This window comes from Chinchilla lanigera, unplaced genomic scaffold (genome assembly GCF_000276665.1).
Source record: "Chinchilla lanigera isolate Chin_1 unplaced genomic scaffold, ChiLan1.0 scaffold00067, whole genome shotgun sequence".
NCBI classification, from domain to species: Eukaryota; Metazoa; Chordata; class Mammalia; order Rodentia; family Chinchillidae; genus Chinchilla; species Chinchilla lanigera.
Genome location: NW_004955468.1, coordinates 12,363,905 through 12,388,372, shown reverse-complemented (window position 1 = coordinate 12,388,372; position 24,468 = coordinate 12,363,905). Strand labels below are relative to the sequence as shown.

The window sequence follows — 24,468 nt, the reverse complement described above, 5'->3', positions numbered from 1 at the left end:
CATTATCATTTAATTGTAGGTACTGTTCAATTTCTTCTTTAATTTCTTCTGTGACCCATTGGTTGTTCAGGAAGGTGTTGTTTAATTTCAATGTGTTTATGTAATTTTTTGTGGTTTTTTTTGCCATTGATTTTCAATTTCACTGCATGAGGTCAGACAATATGTATGGCATAATTTCAATTCCTCTGCATTTTCTTAAGCACATTCTATGGGCTAACATGTGGTCTACTTTGGAGAATATCCCATATGCAGCTGAGAATAATGTGTATTCTGATGTTGTGGGGTGGAACACTCTGTAGACATCTACAAAGTTTGTTTGTCCACAGATTTATTTTAAATCTGATATATCTTTGTTGATTTTTTTGTCTAGTTGATCTATCTAGTTGTGAGAGTGGGGTATTAAGTCTAACCATTACAATTAACCATTACAATTGTTAACCATTACAATTGTTTCAGTGCTTATGTGATATTTCATGTCTGTTAATACTTGTTTTATGTTTTAGTGCTTATTTGATATTTCATGTCTGTTAATAGTTGTTTTATGTAATTGGGCAAGTAAGTCTTCCCTTAACAAGTATGTAATGACCTTCTTTGTCTATTTTGATCAGTCTTGGCTTAAAGTTCACTTTGTCTGCAAATAGAATAAGTATCTCGGTTTTTTTCTGGGATTCTGTAACATGGAATGTCGCTTTCCATTCTTTGACTTTTAGTCTATGAATTTCTTTTTTTTTTTGAGGGGGTGGGTTCCAGTACTGGGAATCGAACTCATGATCTTGTGCTTGCCAGGCAGGCACTGTGCTGCTGAGCTAAATCCCCAGCCCCTAGTCTATGAATTTCTTTTTGAGGTAAATATGTTTCTTGAATGGATCTTGTTGGATCATGCTTCTTTGTCTCCTTCTCCTCCTCCTCCTCCTTCTTGTTCTCCTTCCCCTTCTCCTCCTCCTCTTCTTCTTTTTCTTCTCCTTCTCCTTTTCTCCTTCTCCTTCTCCTTCTCCTTCTCCTTCTCCTTCTCCTCCTTCTTCTCCTTCTTCTTCTTCTTCTTCTCTTTTTGAGACAGGATTTCACTATGCAGTTCAGGCTCACATTCTAGCCCAGGTTACTCTTAAACTCGCAGCTATCCTCCTGCCTCAGTTTCTCAAGTGCCAGGATTGCAAGCATGCACCACCACACTTGGTAAATCTTGCTTCTTGATCCATTCTGCTAGTCTGTTTAGTTTTCCTTTTTTGATTGGTGCACTGAGACCATTTGCATTGATGGTTACAGCAGATATGTATTGGGTTATCTTTGTCATATTATTTTTCTGTTTTCTATATTTACCCTCTGTTTAATTTCTTGGCTAGTGTCTTCTTTCTGTTGGTGTTCTTCATTTTCTATGTCTAATATATCCTTCAGAGCATTCTGAAGAGCTGGTTTGGTGGTCATGAATTTCTTCAGTTGTTCTTTATCATGGAAGTATCTTATCTCTACATTGATTTTGAAAGATAGTTTTGAGAGATACATCAATTTGGATTGGAGGTTGTTTTGCTTTAAGGCTTGAAATACCTCACCACAAGCTCTCTTTGATTTGAGTGTTTGTGTTGAGAAGACTGACATAATTCTGATGAGCTTTCCTTTATCAGTGATTTGTTTCTTTTCTCTAACAGCTTTTGATATTCTGTTCTTGTGCTGAATTTCTAGAATCTTATACAGACTTCTTCTGGTCATGGCTGTTTGGAGTTCTCTATGTTTCTTTCATTTGTATATCAAATTCTTTATCCATGTTTGGGAAGTTTTCTGCCATTATTTCTCTGAAGAGGTTTTTTATGGCATTTGTGCTGTCTCTAGCTTTTTCATAGACTCCAATCAGTCTTATGTTATTCTTCTTTGCTTTGTCTTGCACCTGTTGGATTGATTTTTCATGGTCCCTTGCTATTTTTAAGATATCTTTCTTTGCATGGTCACTAGCAGCAATCATGTCTTCTAGATCTGAAATTCTATCCTCATTTTCATTCAATGTGTTGCATACATTATCAGTGGAGATTTTAATCTTTTGTATTTCTGTTTGGATCTGTTTAATAGATTCCATTTCTTTCCTATGTTGGGCATTCATGGTTTCCATCATTTTCCTCAGCTCTTCTTCTTTTTTTCTTAAATCTGTGTCTGCTTTAATGTCTTTTATTTTAATCATCATTTCTTTTGTATCTGAGAAATTATTTTTTATAGCCTCTTCCACATGTTTTTTTTCACTTCTGTTGCTATCATTTCAGAAAATCCCAGTGCTTAGTTTCCAATTTCTTTTTTGTCATTGTGCTCTGGACTTGTTCTTAGTGGATTGGGGCTCAGGGTTTCATTTTGCTTCTGCATCTTTTCATTTTCTCTTTTCTATTTTTCATTTTATTTTGTTTTCTGTGTTGCCAATTTCTTATGATAGAAATCTTTATCACTAGTATTGAGGCTTCCCTAGGAACTGTCTGTTCCTCAGGGATGTCTTCTAGATGTAGGTGGTTCTTGTTCTTTTTGTTTATCCCAATAACCTGCCTTCCCAATTTATTAAGAATGAGAAGTCCCTATCTATTTGGTGCAGCACCCAGTCCTTTGGTACTGGACTCTGGTGATGGTTATGACCCCATACAATCACAGTATCATCATACATGGGAAAAAACTGATTATAATATTCATGACATCCTGGTAAAGTAGTACAGTGAGCAAAGACAATAGCATCAAGTATAGCCTAACTAATGACAAACTGTGGTAACTATTAGCCTGATATCTTTAACCACAGGAGCAGATTCTACAATAATATAATAAAATCCAACCTATACCAGGAACTTATACACAATGATTTTCTCCTTAGCAGAGTGATTTTACCCTGTTGTGTGGGAGGGAGTATTTAAGAGGGATGGGGGATAAGATAGAGGAATGAGGTCAACTATAGTAAATGCAAAGCTAGAGGGCAAAAGATGATCACCCAAATTTTGGGAAATTGGCAGATACAGGAGAGAAAGAATGAAAGAGATAGCAGAGTGCTGAAGTGAACCAGAAAGGGAAAGACAATGTTCTCACATGAAAATATCACAAAATCAAGAGCAGTAGTTGAGGACAGAGGGAGAAAGAAGATGAATAAAAGAACAAAAAAGAAAGGTAAAAAACCTAAAAAGTGAAAAGAGAAAGAAAATGAAAAGAAAAAACAAAATAACCACACACAAAAAAACAGAACAAAACAAAACAAGCCCAATGAGACAGAAAAAGGAAAACCAATCAGACAAACAAAGAAAAATAAAAGCAGTAAAATCCCTCTCATGTCCACAGTTCCGTGCTAGGGTCCAAGTCAGATCCAAGAAAGGTGCTGTGTTCTCCAGCCAAGTTTGCCAGGGGAATTGTGCTGGGCATAGGGCTGATCTTGGCCTCTGGATGTGGGGCTTGGGACTGGTCTTCTGCTGCTAGTGCTCTCCCAGAGCACTAGGAGTGGTGGCCTTGCTCACCCTCCTTCTTCTACTCTGCGTGTCTGTGCTGGAGCACAACACTGCTTCACCTAATTTACCAACCACTGGCTTGTACTCTCACTGCTGCTTCACACTTCTGTATGCCACTGGTCCCACCAGCCTGCATATGTGCCTGCACCCAGGCTGTTCTCTGGCTGGTCCCCTAGAACAGATTTTTTGAAAAACATGATTCAATGATATGGTTTCCATTAAACACACAGTTTATATTTAAATACACCAGATGACTGAAAGTTAAGGGTGGAAAGAGATGTACTACATAAGCAGTAATCAGAAAGAGCTAAGGTAATGACACTAAGATTAACCAAACAATTTAAGACAAAAATTGTTCTAAAGACAAGGAAGGTCATTTTATAATTATAAAATGGTCAATTCATCAAGAAGATGTAATGATTACTAGCATTTATGCACACAAGAATTTGAAATAAACCTTAAAGAGTCAATATTTTCTTAGATAGCCTTTTATCATATCACTGTTTATTGAAATGTCTTTGTCAACCAAGAAATAACCCCAACATATATGATGTGAAAACAAGCTTTAAAAAAGAAATAGATAATCGATAACAATATTTAGAGACTTCAATGTCTCAGTTTCACTAACAGATTGAATATCTAGTCATAAGATCAACAAAGAAATACATTTTAACAGTACTGTATATCAACTAAACTAAACAAATACCTATAAAACACTGTACTAAACAATAGCAGAATATACACTTTTCTCAATACATATGGAACATCCCCCAGGGTAGAGTATATCTAGGGCTGTAAAAAAAGTCTCAATAAATTTAAAATTATTAAAATGATAGAAAAAATGAAAATATATTTCTAATGGAGTGAAATTATAAATCAAGAGGAGAAAGGTATTTGGAAAATTCACAAATTGGTGGAAATTTAAATAACACACTTGTAAATAACCAATGCATTGAAAAAAACACAAGGGAAAGTGGAAAATACTTTGAAAACAAAAATACAACATTGGTGATCCTTGAAGATGCTGAGGGCCTATTTTACATGTACCATGTTCTCTTTTTTCCGCATATAGGCCTCCTTTCAAGAGCTCTCAGGATATATAACCTTGAACTTCCACTGATTGAATCATCTACCAGGAGAGTATAGATTTTGTGCTGATACAGTCCCGAAATGAAAACGTCCATAAGTAACAAATAGGTAAGGGCTATAAATTAACTTTGGCTCCTCTGGGGTCTGCCTCACCTGTTTTTCCTCTGAAGAGGAGTAGCTTTCTCTCTCAGCCTTGCTATCTCTGGTAGAGGACAGAAATACACAGCAGAAATATCTACTTCACAGGCACATTTCCATGCTTAAAATCTTGAAAGATGGGGTTTTCAAGAGTTTAAGGTTACTACTGATCCATATATGATATGCTTTCTGTCTCATTTCTGGTCTGGCCCTTCCCTTTTGCCAAATCCCGCTACCTCCCTATATTTGTAACCACCCTGAACCCACCCCATGTTCTGATTCAAGTTCTTCCTAGAATCTCCCTCCCCCACCTCATTAACCAAACTTTTACTCACTTGTTAAAACTCAGACCAGAGTTTCTTCTCCAAAGCTCAGGAAGCACTTCTTAGGAGTAAGATACTCTTAATCCCTCATACATCTTCTCTTTCTGTGCACTGCATGATAGAAATGATTACTGCAGAGAAGACATGGAAATCATCACAGGGAACCCCACAAATTTGCATTTCCCTATATTTTCTTCAATCTTGGAAGGTCAAGAGAGGGAAGTGGTTTGCCCCAGGACTTTTGGCTAGTTACCAAAAAAGCTGAGGCTGGAGGTCAAAACTAATTCTCTGTTCTTTGCTGATGTCCACTGGGTACTTCCTGGGACCCGACTCATTGTGTATCTTATATTCATGCAAGATCTCCTGGATTTTCTCAAAGCCAGTGCATTTTGCAGGGCCTAGTAGGATGGTAAGATTGGAGGGTTTGTTGGTTCCTAGACGGTGCACTGGAATAGGCACGTTGGTTTCCAGGTTTATGGATAATACTTGGGGTCACACTATAAGCTTCTGGAAGGCTAAATAACAGGGAAAAGAATGCGATCTTTGGGATCAGACAGTCTTGAGTGAACCTACCATTTACCAGTTTTAGAACTTTAGGAAAATAAACTTTCCAAGCTGTTTCCTTATGTAAACTTTTTAAAACAAGTGAATGATATTTTTATCAATATTGAGATTACCTTAGTAAATCATGAAACACAAAGTCTGGCGTATAATAAGCGCTCAGTTAATACATTACTTCCCTTGGCCCCAGACTGATCCCTTGTCTCTTCTCAGGCTTGGGACTCTAATTTTACTTAATCAAGACAAGCTCCCTTAGCCAAAGTTTCTCCAAATGTAAGGAAGATGGAACTAATTACATGACTTCTGCACCCCAAATTGTAGTTTATTTCTACTTCTGTTTTTATCAATCTTTTCAATCTGATCTATGGAATAAGCACAAAGCCTGCCCATGGTGGGACCTGAACATCAGAGGCATTGCTTTCAGAGGAAGTAGAGGGGGTTGGGACACAACCTGGGGAGATGCAAATTTGGTGGTCAAATAGGACTTCCCTGGGTCTGATGACTTCCAAGATGCCTCAGAGATATAATTCCAGTGATGATACAAAGAGAAAGGACCAGTCCCACCTCAAAGAATAGCTACAATCAGTATATTCATTCCACAAACATTTTACTGCTTACTGTATGTCAGGCCTTCAACTGAACATCTCCCAAGCTAGGAAACTAATCCTATGTTCCACACTTTGCCCTAAAGCTTCTCTGCCTCCTATACCTCCTTTCTCAGAGAGGAGGCAAAATCAGGTCACAGGATACAGGTCACACATCCTGTTACCTAATGCTAATCTTCACCTGTCTTCATGACCTAATTGAGCTTCTGACTCACCTATAATCTTGTTTATCTTTGGGGACAGGATGCCTGTAGGCCAGATGTTCCTTTTTAAGTGAGCTAGCTGTAACTGGTTGGATCCAAGATGGCTGCCAGGGTGACTGCCGATAACTTTTGATTTCATTATAATCCCATCTGCATGCTAAAAGACACCTCACCCCCAGGACTATAACAGTTGACAACTGTCATGAAGACTACCCAGAAGGAATCGTAAAAAGAGATGGCATAGGAATTTCCTAAAAATCTCCACCCATTCCAACAAAAGTCAAAAATATTATTCCCCTTTATTAGCCTCATAATCCCACTCATTTGATTTATCCTGTATATATAATTTCCCAATCTCTGATAGGTCAAGAAGTTGATTTGTGAGTTTCATCTCCCACCTCAATTCTTGCTTAGTTGACATTTGGTCTGTTTAGTGATTCCACAACTCCAAGAGACAAAAAAGGATCCAGTTTGGAATCCAAAGCTTGTAACAATACCACCTTCATATTATTATATAGTTCTATCAAATCCACTTATGAAATAACTCTCCAGTGGACCTCCTTCTCTCCCACGTGATTAGACCATCTTTAGTTGAGACAATTATTTCTTCCAACCAGGTCCAAATCTCTAGCTCTGCTAAATCTCTTCTGCACAGTTTCCAAAGTAATCTTTCTAGAGCACAAACACGAACAGGTCACTCATCTACTTAAAACTTTTGATGGCTTTCATCAAGGCATGAATGCCTTTACAAGAATGTGTTGAACTAATTGCATGCAAAAGGTGCTTTAGGTCCACTGGGAGGAAGGATACTGTGTCTTGTGGAAAGGCCTCAAATTACTAGATGATGTGTCCTTAGTAAGAATGAATGAAAAACAATTCAAACAAAGTAGAAGAGAAGAGGAGCTGGGGATTTAGCTCAGCGGCAAAAGCGCCTGCCTGGCAAGCGCAAGGTCATGAGTTCGATTTCCGGTACCAGAGAAAAACCAAAAAAAAGAGAAGAAAACTAGCAAATACTGAGTGCCCACAATGTATCAAGTACTTTGCTTTATATACACTGTTGTTTTAACACTCAAAAAATACTGTATGAGAGATCTTCCTCAAGAAACAGATTTCACATGAGATAGAGATTTGGATGCAAACAAGTTAGTTGGGGAGTGCTTGGAAATCAATCCACACCCATGGGGAGTGAAGGAAATACCATAGGACTGAGCAGAGGGAGAAGTTGAACTGTGGATGTGGTTATAACAAAGACCTGTGCTGACTTCATGAGGATCTCTGGAGCTGGTCTGACCCTGAGAGCTCTTCTAAACTAAGGCAAGGAGACTGGACTTCTATAGCCTTCCCTCCACCAAGTGACCAGTTGTTGGGTGTAAGTTGCCCTGTAGTAAGTGGCTGAGAACAGTTCCTGAGAGCTATTAGCTGCTAATCCTTCTGGCATGGAAGAACAATTGGTTTGTCCTGAGGGAGGATCTGAGCAGCACACTTCAGCATCCACTATACAAGGTAATTTATAGTACACTATTCTATAGATAAAAAACAAACTTACCTAGCTCATACATAATGAAGTCCCTGTGCTTCTAATGCATACTTGTCCTCATGCTTCTTTATCTCTATTTACTTCTGCAATTAAAACTTCATTGGTTTAAAAATTTCCTTAACATAAAGCTAAATTTGAACCCTCAGGTACTTTGCATGGCAGTATAAATTGTCACGAACTTTAATCCTTCAAGGAAGAATTAGAGCTGTATCTATGGTCCCAAGTCGATAGGGGTCACTTATGAACAGACAGTGAAAATATCAAGGCCTATGGGGCCAACTCAAGACCAGGAGAGCAGAGCTATGCTCATAGCAGGCCCAGGATGGGTCTTTTAGGAGATTGCCAGCTTTATACAAGCCTGTCAACAAGGCAGCAACTATAGATCAGGGCTGACAGAGTTGAAAGTGGGAGATGGGGAAGAAGAGAAAGCCTAAGATTAAGACAAGGAGGGGCTGGGGATTTAGCTCAGCGGCACGGAGCCTGTCCGGCAAGCACAAGGTTGTGAGTTCAATCCCCGGTACCGGAAAAACAAACAAAAAGATTAAGACAAGGGCTGTTCCTAAGACCACAGGAAAGACTTAAAGGAAGTCAAGAGTCAAAAGGTCCCTAATGATAAGCAGATTAGGATAAGGGGCACTAAACCCAGAAAGAGGTGATTAAACTAGTGCAAAGAGCTACAGTTATTCTCTTTTCCTGGTTTCTTCTTACCCAGGCTTCTTGCCTCGGGTATTAAAGGTCTGGATAACAGCTTTACTAAACAACACATACCAGGGCCATGGTGGTGTGAGGTGATAGAGTTTATCTTCAAGTGCTGCTTCTGATATTTATTGACTGTCTGCTTTCAGGCACACTACTTAACTTTCTAAGCCTAACTGTGCTCATCTGTGAATTGAGAATAAGGTTAGATCTGATGCAGAGCACGTGGGTGAGACAAGCTGTAGAGCTGTAGAGTTCTCATATCCTTCCACTCCCATGATCAAGAAAATTAAACTAAGAACCCAGGCTTATACAGTAAATTCTTGTAGTTTCAGGTGTTCACCAAGTAATATAGAAAGCAACTAGACTGCTTGTCTTTTTCCCAGTCCTCTGTCCCAGAGTAGGTCTTTTCTTCTGCATGAGAGTCTTGCTCAGGAGGAAAAGTAGATGCTCTGGGATACAGAGAGAATGTCTCTGCAGAAATCCCTCCTGGTAGTTTTGGCTGGAGGGAACACCAAGAAAGACAGCTGGGTCTCAGGATACCACCCAAGCACACAGCATTTAGTACACTATATAAGGCCCAGACAAGACCAGGCTCCAACATTTTACTGGCTTTTATCTGGGAACTCAGAGAAATGAGCCATCCTTCTTAAAGACAGTATAACAGAAATAAAGGCCTTTTTCTTTCCAGTATTGGGGATTGAACCCTAGGATATTCTGCTGCAAAGTTATACTCCTGCATTCCCCACCCTGCCACAAGGTAAAATCTCACTAAGTCATCAAGGCTGGGCTCAAGCTTGCAAATCTTCCTACCTTGCCCTCTGGAATAGCTGAGATTACAAGCAAGTCTTCTTCTTAATTGACTTCCTCACTTCCAGAAAAATTTCTTAAGATGGAACCTACTCCTTGTTTTACTTTTATTATTTTGCTTAACAAAACAAAGTTTAGAAAAAAAATAAAACTAAATGAGGAAGGATTTGTCTCTGAGTATGGTTTTTATGTCTTTTACCTCGTAGAATGCCTGCTAAAACTTGACATTTCAAAACTCTCCCAATCTCCATTTATTCTTTTTTCAAGGCAAGATAATAAACATAATATTCTCTAAGAAAGTCCTCTTGATAAAACAGCAGCATATCATGCATTTTACATATTATGTTAAATAAAAAAGAACACAAAATTGTGTGCATACTAGTGATTTTAATTGTCGATTTGTCTCTGGAATACGTAGCCCATTGAGGCAAGAAAAACCTTCATGTAAGGCACTGCTAGGTAAAGGGTACTTGCATCAGCATCTTCAGTGTAACTGCTATTTGGAATTAGCCCAACTATCAGCTGTTTAGTTATGATGATACTCAGAGCATTTTTTACTTAAAACTTCATAATACAGAAAAAAATTGACTCCATAGATGTTTTGTTAAAATGGGCAATCCTTGCAGTTGTCATGCCTTGTGATTTTGGTGTTGACTTCAAATCCACACTTGGATTTTGTGAGACTGGACCAAGTGTGGCTAAGGTTTTAGCTCATATCTTCATTCTGCTTTACATTTTCTGTTATGACTCACATTTTATTCTATCATCTCTATTCTGTATTATGTACTGATACTTTAATTTAAGAAATATGATTATCCATCCCCAAAATATTCAATTCCTTTATAACAGGACTTTTCAGAACTTATTATATAAAATCCATCTTCCTGTGTTCAATTGTTAAAAGTTCTTAAGGGTCATTAATATACTTCTGTTTTTAATTTATGATGCAAAGTTATTGTTGTTTCTTATAGAGATACCCAGGGGTTACATTTATTTGTGGGGTTCCTGAAGCATTCTGTTGTTCCACATCTCTGAGGATATCCTTGACACTGATCACATGGTAGTGTTTCTTGTACCTCCTTATGACATGAGATTCATCATGTAATCACACATGTCTACCTGTAGGTAATGATAAAAATAATGGGCACTGTATTCATCAACTTTCCCTTTTCTTGGACACAATATATGACACACACAATTTAATGGAGGAGAGGTGTCATTTAGCTCACAGTTTTAGGGGATTCAGTTCATGAATTCAAAGTAGAAAACATCATGCCAGAAGGGATTGGTTAAGCCAAGATGCATTGGGTATGGAAGCCAGGAGGCAAAGCAGTGAAACAGTGCCAGAGAACAAGGAGCCAGGGACCATATATAGTATCCAAGGTCAAGCCTCTATGACTCAGTCAGACATATACAGAATCGTGCTTTACTTATCCTCCAGGCTGTTCCCAAACCAATCAACTTGATACTGTTAAACATAACCACCAAAGACACCATGTATACAAGTTACCACATGTTAGGCACTGGGCCTAACACCTTATATATATTCATGTCATTTAGTTCTCCCAGCTGTTCTATGAGATAGTTCCTTATCTTAAGGAATCATCTGTAGCCCATGAGGAAAAAAGAGATTAAATATCCTGCCCAATGTAACCTGATTTATAAATACTAGAGTAGCAAATGGAACCCAAATCTGTTTGACTATGGAGACAAAGTTCTAAACCATAAATCAGAGTTCTGTCTATGCTGCCTTATAAACAAAGGTTTGGAGCTTTACAAACTTGGAAGAAATTGTGACAAGATTAGAAAACTATGAAAGGTTACATCTTCTTTCTTCTGCTTAATTTTTATTCTACATTGTATTATAGCTGCAATTTTAAAGAAGAAGCGACATCATATAGAGATCTCCGGAGACAATCTATAACATATGGAAAGATTTTTAAATGAGACAATGGCTCACGAGATTATGGAGACTGAGAAGTCCCATGATCTGCCATGGCAGCACAGGAAAGCCAGTGGTATAATCCCAGCCTAGGTCCAAAGCCTGAGAACCAGGAAAGCTAATGATGAAGTCCAAATGCAAGGGCAGGAAGTGAGAGGACGTCCCAGCTCAAGCAGGCAGTCAGCAAGTAAATGGGGTGAATTCTTCCTTCCTCCCCCTTTTATTCTAATCAAGCCCTCAGTGGGTTGCATGATACTCATCCACATTAAGTAGGTGACCTACTTTATGGAGTCCACCGATTCAAATGCTAATGTCATCCAGAAAACCCCTCAGGAACACCCAGAAATAATGTTTAATCTGGCTACCCCATGGTGACATCAATTTGACATGAAGTTAAACATCACAGAACAGAACTGTGATATTAAAAAACCCAACTCCTGAATATCTACTTCTTAACTAGAAATGTTATCTAATAAAGTCATTCAAGTGGTTGATAATTAGATGTGTTACACCTCATCAGTAGGACTGTATCATGAAAGGAGTTTTAGAGTCATTCATTGTATTTTAAGTCATCACATTATATATAAACCAATATGTTTTGAGCCCCAAATTGGCTTATTTATTCATTTATTTATTTATACTTTTTTTCTGATTTTTTGGGACAAGGGTTCACTAGATAGCTTAGGCTGACCTTGAACTCACTAAGGAGTCCAGGCTTTGAAATTGTGACCCTCCTGCCTCAGCCTCACAAGGACTGAGATTACAAACAGATGCCACAATGTCCAGCTGAGTTCTTATATTTTTTCATAGTGAGTGCAGAGGCAGGCTGGTGGGTTGGACTTCCACCACTGTTCTTCATTTGTTGCTACAACTCACATTTCATCTCTATCTCCAGTGATCCTAGTTAGAATTCTTCTCTGAAACCTTCTAGCCTATAGCTAGGTTTTTCAGAATCCTAGGTATCAAGCTTTTCCTTCTTGTCTGGACTCATTTCAAGAGCCAGCCCACCCCACCAGCATGACAGAGCAGGAATTCCTGTTCTGGACTGCCTAATTGACCCCTGAGTATCTCAAGGGGCCACTAAATGACCTCACAGAGCACATAGCCCCTACTTACCCAGGTGCCTCTGTCTCTCAGAGAAGTAACTGGATCATAAGGGAGAGAGAAAGGAATGAGTTCTGCTCCTCGCCAGTATTTGCTAGAAGACTGCTCAGTGGTCTTCTAGAACTGCCAAAGAAAAGAGACCTCAGTTTGAGCCTCCCATGGAGGAAGAACAAAGCTGACAGTGGTTAGCCAGAGTTTCTGCACCACTTTGTAAATTACCATCCTAGCTATCACTCTGTCCAAAGATGAATCAGGACTATGGGAAGCAGTTTTTGGTGCCCAAAAGGTTTGAGGCTTGTGAAGCAATAGCCACTGTCCCTGGTTCCTGAATGCTGTTCCTTCCTAGAAGGAGTAGGATGATATGGGTATTTCCCGCTCTCTAGCAACTTATGCCAGTAAAAAGCAGTAAAATGACATGGCTGAGAAATAGTAGGAAGCACCCCAGCTCTACCAAGAATGCTTCTAAAAATTCCATGGAGAGAGTCTGTGAAATAGTGACTCCCTTAGTACCCCTTACAGAACATGGCGAGCTCAGAGTTAGGGCAGCCTGGCTCCCAGAGGGGTGGATCACCATACACTGGCCGCGGGGTCTGGAAGAATGGCAGAGCATCACTGGAAAATGAAAGGAGCTTAGAGAAGTCTTCAGATGACAACTGTCCATAAATTTCTCAGCCTTTGATGTCAGTGGTCTGAATTGAATCTGAACACTGGAGGGGCATGGGGGTGAGTAACTTGTGAAGGCCATGGACTGGGTAATGTCCACTCCACGGACATGATAAGGGTTAGTGTTCCTAGTCTCTCACGTGGACCTGGACCACTCAGCACATCCATCTGCCCAGGAAGGAGATTGGCTGGCACCAAGACTAAATGTAAAGGAGGTGGGTAAAACCAGAACCCAGGTCTGGACTAGAACCACCTCCCAGTCCAGTTTATTTTCTCTTCACCCCATAGCACTATCCTCATAACAGTGCTCTCTGGTCCACTGATCTGCTCAGCCCCCATATCAGACACCTGCCTCTGTGGGCTTTTTCATCTCACCCACCAGGGCCGACCCAAGGGTGTTTTTTCCAGTGCTTTCCCCAAGCCAAATTTAGACTCTGCAATTAGGTCTCCTAGGAGATGCTCAGAGTTCAGGGGAATTTTATATTTTCATTTTGTTTTTGTGGGTTTTTTCTTTACTTATCCAGATATATGTGCTCATCATGAGCCTCATGTGGCCAGGTAGTCTGGCCTGGCTCTTGGTGACCCTTCCCTGGAGGGCTGGTTCATGTTACAGAGGACCTCTGCTCAGAGCTGTGGTGAAGGTGGTCACTGACTGAGAAGCCAAGAGCTTCGGGGCATTCCAGCCCCAGGCACTGTCTGGCAAGTCAGTTCACCACCGCTAGCCATAGTGTCAGGAGAGAGAGTAACAGGTCTTAAGGATCCGGTGTAACATCACATTTAAAAAGAGGGGAGCAGCAGAAGGGCTCATAATAAAACCCATCTCAGATTATTTGGGAAAAATTGTTTTCTACAGAAGCGTCACCCTCCTCACCCTTAGGGTGGGGCTCTGCCTGGCCAAAGACAAGGACGTGATGCTATGCTACCGATGATAGAGAATAGGGATGAGAAATGTGCTCATCCAGAATTCTGCTGTCTTTCCCTTGATTTGTGCTGCGAGAAATGCTCTATAATGAGCCACTGGCCAACATGAGCCTGCAGACTGGCTGAGGTTCTTGCTCAGTATAATGATAATGGGACAGTGAATAGATTAGAGCCCAGAATTTGGGGGTCAGATAATCCAGGATTTGAACTCAATCCTTTCTGAGCTACTGGGAAAGTTAGTTATACAGCTGCTCTCCTACCTTCATCTGTAAAATGGGGGAAAATATGCCTGCTTTTCTATGTTATGAAGATAATAGAACAGTATGTGTGGAGACTTCAGACATCTAGGGAGTTCAATTAGTGGAGTTTCCTTCCTCTCTACCCTTTTGAGTATTTATAGAATAATTCCAGGAAAATAGAAAAGAACCCTTGATCCAGAGTCAGGATTCCCGCATTGGTCTCGACAACACTACCAACTCTGTGGGCTTCATGGTGCTGTTCTGGGGCTAAAAGGTAGTAAATGTGAAGCCTTTTGAAAAATAGCTCTGAACATACAAGGCATTATCTCCTGCACATATTTTTTTTTGTTCATCTGTCAAGACCTGCTGGTTGTAGCTGAAGGTAGGAGCTTGGTGCACTAAATGTACTAACCAACCAGGAGTTGGTCATATTTCCAAGTCCTGTATTAACTTCTAACAGCTGCTGTGAAAAACCACAAGCCTTGCAATTTAAAACAACGGAACTTCATTTTCTTGCAGTTTTGGAAGCCAGAATGTGAAGGCATCCCTAGGGCCAGACTTTCCATAAAGGCTCTAGGAGATAATCTCTCCTTCCTGCTCCAGCTTTTGGGAGTCTCAGGGATTTGTAGTTGCACAAAATCAATCTGCCTGTCTTCGTATGGCCTTCTTCATGTGTCTCTCTCTGTAAACTTTTCTATCTCTTCTAAAGTTATGCTTTTTGAATTTCGGGAATATCCTAATCAAGTCAGTATGATCTCTTCTTGTCTTTACCTTAATTACATCTGAACGACCCTTATTCCAAATGAGGTCACATTCTGAGGTTCCAGGTAGAAAAGAATTTGAGAGGGGATGCTCTTCAACACCCTCCAGGACCTCACATCATACATCTAAACATTTCTAACCTTCACTCGACTGAGCTACACTTTCACTGAGCTTTAGATTGCAATGAACAGTAAATCCTTCCAGACTACACCCAGAATTAGCTGGATGTGTGTGTGGAGAGGGGATTGTGGAAATGTAGTGGAGATGCCCTATAAAGAAGCTAAAGAAGAGTTAATTCTGGAAATGACAGGGCACATGAAACAGGAGACTGAGTGCGTCTCTGGGATGGAGAGTCTTGACCTCAATATATTGGAGTGTGCTTTCCAGTGGCTATGACTCCAGAGGCAAAAACATCAGTCTTGGAGTCAGACTTGGATCATTGTCTTTCCATTTGTGAAGCAGAGTTGATAATAAGACCTCCAACAAGGTGTTTCAAGTATTGAATTATGTGCCCTTAAAATAACATAGAATGGTCTTGCCTCAACCAAAAAGCTGAATCATAGGGGTCCACTCTGTACTGATATTGTTTCTGAACTGAGTAGTTGCATGGTATATATCAAAGCCACGTGAGGCAAAATGTATGAAAATATGAGATCTCTATATTCCTATTTCATTTAATTATATTCCATCTGCTATATTATAAATACAGAGAGCATCTCACTACTCTACCATTATTTGATTGATTAATTGATTGATTGCAGTACTGGGGACTGAACCCAGGATCTCCTCACTGAGCTACCTCCCCCTACCTTTTTTATTTTTATTTTTAGACAATCTCGTTAAGCTCTTAGACTGCTCTCCTGCCTCAGCCTCCCAGAGTGCTGGGATTACATGTGTACACCACCAAGCCCAGCTACAGATCCTCAGTTACTATGACAGTGGTGTGTGGTAAATGGTTAACAGCTGCCTTTCTGAAAAATAGTATATGTACACATACACATGCAAACATGAGTTTGTTATAAAATGTACTTACATGAAGGATGGTATAACATAATTTGCAAAATATAATGCATTGCATTTAAATGCACAATAACTTTTTTGTAAATTCCACACAGCCAACTGGTTCTCACAAATGTCTGTGTTTGTCCCAGCTTAACCCATATCCCTAGCCAACTTCCAGTTACTGATGAGTGTAGTTCCAACATGCATGTTGGTCAGTTCCCTTAAAGAAAAGTGAAATAACAAAGATGCAAGTCAGGACACCAGCTACTCATCAGTGATGCTAATGACTTCACTGAATCAAATGGGAGTTTTTGGACACTGGACAGTATTTCCTCATTTTTGTATCCTATTCACAATTTAAGGACCACAGTTATGGCACAAATGTCTGCATCACTATACTTTCTTTATCACTTTCTTTTTTTTTTATTTTAAAGATAAAAGGAGGGAAACATTAACAGACATACAACATTTTACAACATATCACAAGCACAATACAGACAATACAGAGTTACAGACAAAGTGGTAGGGAATTAACAATGGTGGTTGTATTACGTATTGATATCTTCAAATCACTTTCTTACATACAACCAACAGCACAACACAGTAAAGCTCTGGTTTATGTCATCTGCGAATTGCTGTGGGATTAACTCCCTCCAAGGCTGATTTTAAGCTCCTAACTTGACGTCATTGAGAAGAGAGGTGCAGTAATCTCTGACTTTATTTTCATCATAGAGATTCAAGAGGCACCTGTGACTTCAAGAGCATAGACAATGGTGATATCATAAAATAATGAGGAAGAGGGGAGTTCTGAAGTTGGATTCCCACTCTTTTAAATATAAACAATTAAATAAGTATAAACTTAAATAAGTTGTATTTAATTGTAAGTATGTGAAATTTTATTTTTGGTGGGGGGAGGAGGTAGTCAGGGGTGAACCCAGGACCTTTGCAGTAAGCTACAACCCCAGCCTTATTATTGTGAGACGGGCTCTCACCAAGTCGCTAAATTACCCAGGCTGGTTTGAACTTGCAGTTGTCCTACCTCAGCATCCCACAACGTTAGGATTACAGGTGTGAGCCACCATCCCTGGCTGTGAAATTTGATTTATATAATTTTATAGTATCCATGTTTGTCAATGAGCATGCAAGAGTCTTGAAAACTTAACAATTGATTCTCATTAGTTGGTATGTGGTGCGTCTAACACACCACTGCTTAGTTGGGTATTGGCAGAAGGGGGCAGGGAAGGAGTCGGGGGAAAAGCCAGTTTATCTCTCTCGGCAGCTCTTGCCATCCTGAGGCCCTTGGGGAGCCCAGCAGGTGAATGACCGTGACCTGTTAAAACAGACACTGAAAACATTTAGCCTGGCCTTTCAAAGTCTCCTTATGAGCACTGGCAGTGGCAGTCCCTGTATGCCATTCTTATGGCAGGGTCTTTCTTCTGCCAATTCTAGCACCTTCTCCTCAAGAAAAAGATAGGCAATCCAGGAGGTCACTCTGGTCCCTGTTCCCCACTCCCACCAGGTTTCTGCCAATGATCTGCACTTGCCCACATGCTCTTTCTCTTGGACTGTGGCACCAGGACCTGACTGCACACAGAAGTATTTTCTGAAGTTGTGGAACAAATCAGAAGAGGCCCATCACCGCACCAAAATCCAGTCATCTGAGTTCAGTTTTTGTTTTTTGTGCTGTTTTCGTTTTTGAGATGGGGTCTCACCATGTTGTCCAGGCTGACCTTGACCAAGTTCAACTTTCAATTACCAAACTCGTGGGGTAGTCTGACAAAAGCTTTTTTTTTTAAAAGCACTCTTTAAAAAGTTAACAGAGAACTGCCCAAAAAAGCTGTGACAGTCATTTCCTGAAACATCTCAGGAACGAAGCAGGGGAACCTTTCTGCCAGGGTTTGGCTGAGGTGACCAGATAGCCTTTTTCTTGGCTCCCATGGGCGAAGTTCCTGACATGTGCGTGCTTCTTGAGAAGAACAAAGTGATTTAAGGCCTGAGTCAAGATGAGCAACCCTCAAGACACTGGCAGAAAAAGCCCCAGTGAGACAGGAAGCTGGTTTAAGATCCTGCTGGTTTCTGATGTGTGAACTAGACGGCAGAGGCAGCACTGCTGACACGGAGCTTGCTTCTGCCGGGGCACCTGTGAGTGGGGCTGAGTCCCACAGCCAGGGCCCTTGTCTTCTCCTCCCTGGCTGATGGATCCCAAGGGGCTCCTCTCCCTAAGCCTTCTGCTGCTTCTGTCTCTGGTTTTTCATCTGAGTGAGGCGACAGGTGAGTGTTTATTTGTTTTAAGGGCTGGAGTCCTGCAATAAGCTGCCAGCAATCAGCACGGCCTAAGGGATGTAGGGAAGATGCACAGCTTGCCGACAGTGATTCGGCTGCCTCTTCCTTAGGGACTGACTCTGAGTTTCCTCTGCCCCTTTCAAAAGCGAAGGGGAACCGTGAGCTCCGGGGTCCTTGGGTTCCAAAGCCCAGATCATCAATCCTGGCTTCAGAAACCAGGAGTTGCACACAAAGGTACCTGTTACACCACTGGTTGAAGTGGTGCTTGTGCAGTTGTCGTGTGGGCATCCTGGCAAAGACTCAGGCTAGCAGGTCTGAGCTGGAGGGATGGAGCTCTAGAAGAAGATGTGCCCTCATCCTGGCCCTAGAAAGGAACCTTCACACATACCAACAGAAAATTCCAAACACAGTCTAATGACTACAAAGGCAACAGCAAGGGAAGAGCGGTAGAAGTGAAAACCCCATTGACAGAGAAGAGGCAGTGACTACAGGGTGGTTGTATTGGTGGCTACTTTCTGGGAAGAGAAGATTCCACCTTAGCAACATGGGGAGAGATTGGGATTTCTGGAGCCCAGGGTTGGTTACAGAATGTGGAAAATGCAAACCAGGAACCCTCAGGCTCAAAGCGACTCCAGCAGTAGGGACTGGCTGGCAGCAGAGTGATTTTGGAGCGGCACTCTGCTCCTGTCTTTCCAGCTCATCTTCCTCCCAAGGCAAGCTGTTGTTCTCTGTTTAGTAACACCAGGCTTGTGAGCAAAGCTATTTAAAAAGACAAAGCCAAACAAGACATGGGTGCTGGGATGACAGTGGGAGTGGGGTGAGGAGCTTGCTCTGTGTACATGTCTTGAGGCTTTGGTTAGGTGGTGGGAGGCAGCCTGGAGCAGACATGGCTTAGAAAGGGGGGAAAATCCTGAAGCCAAGGGTGTTTTAGGCTTGGGGCTTTCAAGATTGCAAATCCATTATGGACTTTTCCAGGAAAAGCCCCAGCATATGCCAGAGATGTGGCATCTTTTCATGGCATCGCTCTCTTTCCAGAGTCTCAAATGGAGAGGTGCTTGTGAGCCTCACTTTCCTTTGAAACTGGCACATGTGCAGCTCTTACCTGCTGAGTCTAGAAGTCAGAGAACCAAGCTCAGGGATCAGAACAGGGAGCCAAGGAGAGATAATCCTTCTTTATTGAGCCGCACTTGGAACTTGGCATACTTGGCATACTTCTTGGTTACTGTAAGGAATGGTGGGACCGAACTGTGTGCTGGATTACCCTGTCTTTGCACTTGCTTATTGCTGGCCCGTCCTGCCCTTGGCAGCTGAGGCCCAGGTGACAGCTGCTCTGTGCTGTGGTGGCCACTTGTTAGTGAGGAGCAGCCCAGCCCCCAGAAGGAAGGTCTACCCAGCTGGCAGCCACTCCCTTCCTTGCATCCTAGCTTCCAAAATATGTTCAGAAATATTCAGTGTTTTTATTTTTAAACACACAATTTCATCCTCTTCTAAGCAAAAATTTTAGCATCTATATTTAAATATGTAATTTCACCCTTCTAATGCAAATTTTTATTTTCATTTTTAAACATGTAATTTCACCCTTTGTGAAACCCCAATAAACCCCAGATGGAAGTGCTTTGCAAATGGGACGGTCAGTCATGACATGTTTACCCAGCCAAGTGGCTTGGTTCTTGTAAAATCAGCGCCCACTCCCCTTCCTATCTCTACTCAGCTCAGTTTCCAATTCCCTCTCAGAACTGTAAAACTCAGAAAGTCCACCTGTCCCTTCCCCCAACAAAGCAAATTTCTCATTTCCCCCAGTGAGAACTTTTATCCCACCCTCCAAGTCCTCTTTGCCCCGTTGACGCACACGAGGTGAGAGGTGAGGGACAAGTTCTCGACTTCACCCAAACTCATGTGCCCGTCGCCAGTTTCATGTCAAGATGGTGGTGTAGGCAATTCTATTTTTTAAAAGGTTTAATTCTGTGGTGTGAGGCCCTCATTTTCCCTGTCTCCAGCACTTATCAGAACATCGGGGCCATGTGGTTTTACCCATAGATCGACTTTAGACAGTTCCACTCAGTAACAATCTAATAAGAACACATGCTATGGCAAGCACTTACGTAAGGTATAGATAAGGCAAAATGAACAGCCGTAGCCTGTGCTCAGCCTCTGACACGTTGTCTGGGATTTGAAAGCCCATCTATAAGTCTTTTGAATAAATAATAATAGTATGTACTGTGCATATGCTATATACCAGATACTGTTCTAAGTGCTTCATGTATATCAGTTTTATAATTATTACACCAACCCCGTAAGACTTGTACTATTGTTTCAATTACAACTTTATAAATGAGGAAAGGGACACATAGAGTAGTTTAGCAATTTTGCTGGGCTCGGGGAGGCTGACTCCAGAAGTCTCAGTGAATAAAATTGGATAAGCCTATGTTTACAGAGTAGGAAGGATGTTACAATAAGTATCCAGGTCCCATGATAAAAATTAGAATGTATCATGTATAATTGAAGCCTATGAGATGAATTGCATGGAGGAGAATTAAAGTATAGAAATTTTCCAAAAGTGAGAGGCATTAATGGAATCAGGAGAAAGTACAAGGCATAAAAGAGTATCTGTTCTGGAGTTTGGAGAGTAGACAGAAACATTTTTCATCATGCCAGTTTTCATTTAACTTTCGTGAACTATTTCGTTGGAAGAGTATCCCATGTATAGAGTGAAGACTAACTTCTCTTCCACATCTCTTGCTGGAAGCAGCCGTGTTATGAGTTTCTTGTGTGTATTTCAAACACTTAGGTTGAGGTAGATTGGATTTTTATAGGACTTGAAGAAGAGTATTTTAGATGGAGGTGCACAGGCAGAGCTAATATGCTGCCTGTGCTAGGATGAAAGGCAGTAGTCTGTTGTACCTGAAACCTAAGTTTCGTAGCTAGGTCCTCACTTGGGAAGAGGGACATCATTTTCCCCACACAAAATCTCTTAGGATGTTATAACGATAAAGCAGAGTATATTCTGATTGTGGAGAGACAGTGGAGAACTTAGACTCTGTGTGGTCATCCAACACATTTCATTTTATTCTTTTATGTGGGCAAAAAAGGATTTCCTGAGTTTCTACGATGTCACTTGTAAGTGGGATTTTAGGAATACAACAGTGGGTACAACAGATACCATTCCTATGGTTGGGAGCTTATCACTGAGTGAGGATGGGGGTATTAAACCAGTTAAAAATGTACGTGACAGGAGAGATGTAAACTATGTTGGTGGTGTGTGTTGGAAAAGCCGACCTAAGCCAGGAACCAGGTCAGCCTTCCCTCAGGGAGAGATGTTGGTGGAGACCCAAAGAGATGTCTGTGGAGATGCAGGCTCATCCCGCTTTGAGGCCAGCAGGCAGCAACTGCAATTAACCTAAGATGAACAGACCTACCACTTGCAGCAGCCGCAAGGAATTAGAATATGTGTTTGACTGATGGGTGTGTTATCAAAGCAAGCTTAGACAAGTTATCTTTTCTTACTGGCTTAAATGTGCCATAAGAACTGTGGGGCCATTGAGCTTTATCTTTCCTAACTGAAAAGTTCCTATAGCAAGTTGCTAAAGGCACATATGAAATAATAGGACTAAGCCTTCAAAAGGAAAAAGTTATCATTCGGTAGAATCCCATCTTATGAAAGGGTTTGCTAAATACTACAAATTTCAGACCAACACTCGTGGGTCTATGTGAATCACTCTTCTTTTGAAGCAGAATTACCCATTTACCCATGAAGGAAAGTGAGTTGGTGTTAACAGCTATATATGTTTCTTCCCAGATGTTTTGTAAACAGGGGCTGACTGAATCACAGACCCACTGGAAAACACTCATCAGGCAGTGAGGTGTTTCAGGAGCAGGGACTCCACTTGAAGTGTTTGATGAACCACTTTAAAGCCCCACTTATTTTCCACTTGTGCTTGGGTGGGGATGATCGCAAGTATGCCCTCTAAAGCAGACCATTCACAGCCACAGAAATTGCATCACTGTCCTTCATGTGGGTAGTGAGGTGTTGGGGGCTCCGCGTGGTGATGTTGGTATTGCACTCCCCACATGGGAAACCCACTCAGCCTCTCCTCATCCTCCGCTTCCCTTTTCCTTTCACTTTCCCTCCTGTTCTCTTTCTCTAATTTGTTTTTGTTTTTTATTTTTGCTTTTTGGATACTTCTGTTTCATACTATATCCATTCTCCTTCTCCCACAAACTTCATGTTTGGGTAGCGGTCATGGTACAAATGGTCTTCAGAGTTCGATGGGGGAAAGGGCACATGGGAGACATTTGGGAGAGTAAAGGGTTGTAGTCATAAAACTGGAACAATTTATACTGCTTTTCCCCCTTCTGTATTAAAACTGGTCTTTTAAAAACAGCAGTACTATCATGATTCTTAATTTTTAAAAAAATCTCAGATCTCTTTGAGAGATGACATTTTCAGAAGTGCTCCCAGAAAATGTACATATGTTTATCAACCCGACTTTGAGTATACAAGTTCAGGGAGTCCATGCTTGCACTTGGGCCTTTCAATTTCCTCTTGTTCCTTGACAAATAAAAGTTTAGGTTCAGGACTTGAGATTCTCTCTCCCTCCTTCTTCTCTCTCTCTCCCTCCTTTCCTCTCTCCCTCCCTCCCTCTTTCTCTCCTTCACTCCCTCTATTCCACAAATCATATGTGTGGCCACCAAAGGAGCCACATTATCTAGACACCCAGGCGTTTCTAAGTGTGGATGGATGAAAATACAGTGCACGTCCCAAAGTGTCTAAGTAAAAATGACAACCCCCAAGCTCTGTAACACCCCTCATCTCATCAAGCAGTGGGGGTTAGAACTCTTTTTTGAAGTTTAATATATTAGTGATATTGAAAAGAACAAATGTCTAATCACCTTTTGCAATTTTCTGTAACAGTTATGTGCCTCAACCACCCTGATCCTGATTTTAGCCTGGGGATGTCCCTTTCTCTTTCCACAATGGCTGATAACTAGTTAATATTAGTTGAGCGCTTTACTGGACGGTGTGAGGATTTCAGGGCATTGTGGTATCAAGAATAATTTGGTCAGCTTGCCAAGTTTTCCAACCACATCTTAACTATTGTCAATTGTGGCGAGGTCTCTTCTAAGCAGACATGTTACTGAAGCGGACAATTCTATTTTACTCTTCTGACTTTCTTATCAGCGAAGGAAATCTATGCTTCCTCTGAGTCATGGGCTCCTTTTATGAATTCTATCTGATGGCTAAATTCAGTTATATACAAGTTAGGCAAAGCCAAGTAAGAGATTGGCCAGGTAACATGGTTTTCAGCATTCATATATGGAACAAATGTTTATTAAAATCCTCCTTCTACCAAGCATTGTTGTAGGTCCTGAGGACAAAACAGTCATGGAGAGAATGTTTTCCCTCTGGAGAGGATTGCGTTCAAGTACAGGAAACAAAAATAGAAGTAAAAACATCAGGCAGTGATGAGAGCCATGGGGTGGATTTAGATACATGGTCACGGAGGTCTTTCAAGGGAGATGTTATTTTTTTATCAGAACTCTAAAATAAAGCAAAGGCATGAGTTATCTGGGTACATAAGAGAGGAGGGCCCCAGGGAGGGAAGCGACAAAGCTAAACACTCTGAGATAGAAATGTTCGAGTTTAAGGAAGAGCCCAGCATTAGTATGGCCAGGATGGGGTGAGCACAGGACAGAGGGCAAGGAATAGAATTGGAGAGGTCCCAGGGAATAGGAATGCAGAATGTTTGAAGCTGCATCAGGCAAAGACTGTGAACTTTACTCTGTGAGTGCCAGAAAGCCCTAAAAGCAGGAGAGATGTGAAATTCGACATGGTTTCAAGGGATCACTGTGTCCGTTGCACAGATGCTGAGAGATGAGTTAGAAGACGACGGCAGTGCCGAGGCCTATGAGGTAGGAGTGAAGGAGGGGTGAATTGCTCAGATGTTGGTATTAACTGTGGTGACAGGTCCCGAGAACAAGGTGCCCATGGATGAAAAAAGGAAAGTAGAAGAGATAAGAAAAACAGGAGAGCTAGAAGTCTGGGATCAGGGGGCCCACAGCCTCTGGGACTGCAGCCCCAATCATTCATCTCAATCGCCTTTTATTAAAACCAAGCACAAGGGGCTGGGGATTTAGCTC

At 41.2% G+C, this 24,468-nt stretch overlaps 1 protein-coding gene and 1 long non-coding RNA gene across 6 annotated transcripts in view; one reads left to right on the top strand and one right to left on the bottom strand.

Moving 5' to 3' along the window:
• Positions 1–3,198: 3,198 nt before the first annotated feature.
• On the bottom strand, positions 3,199–12,754 carry LOC106150237. 3 transcript variants are annotated; one of them, XR_001236941.1, is made up of 5 exons: positions 12,680–12,754; positions 12,473–12,583; positions 5,015–5,113; positions 4,695–4,808; positions 3,199–3,624 (listed from the first exon to the last, which is right to left on the bottom strand). It is a non-coding gene; the product is annotated as an uncharacterized LOC106150237 (long non-coding RNA). The 3 variants fall into 3 exon arrangements; XR_001236940.1 differs by having other exon boundaries at positions 12,473–12,692; XR_001236942.1 differs by lacking the exon at positions 4,695–4,808 and having other exon boundaries at positions 12,473–12,692.
• Slamf1 (signaling lymphocytic activation molecule family member 1) overlaps positions 4,456–24,468 on the top strand; it is a 47,174-nt gene continuing 27,161 nt past the window's right edge. Inside the window, exon 1 of one of the 3 annotated variants that reach the window (XM_013522535.1) lies at positions 4,456–4,649. Coding sequence is in view for 2 of the 3 variants with exons in the window: in XM_013522533.1 (XP_013377987.1) it covers positions 18,243–18,318 (76 nt within the window). In the remaining variant the exon portion in view is untranslated. Of the gene's footprint in view, positions 4,650–17,908; positions 18,319–24,468 lie in introns of those variants that run through there. The other 2 variants (XM_013522533.1, XM_005400212.2) reach the window with 2 other exon arrangements.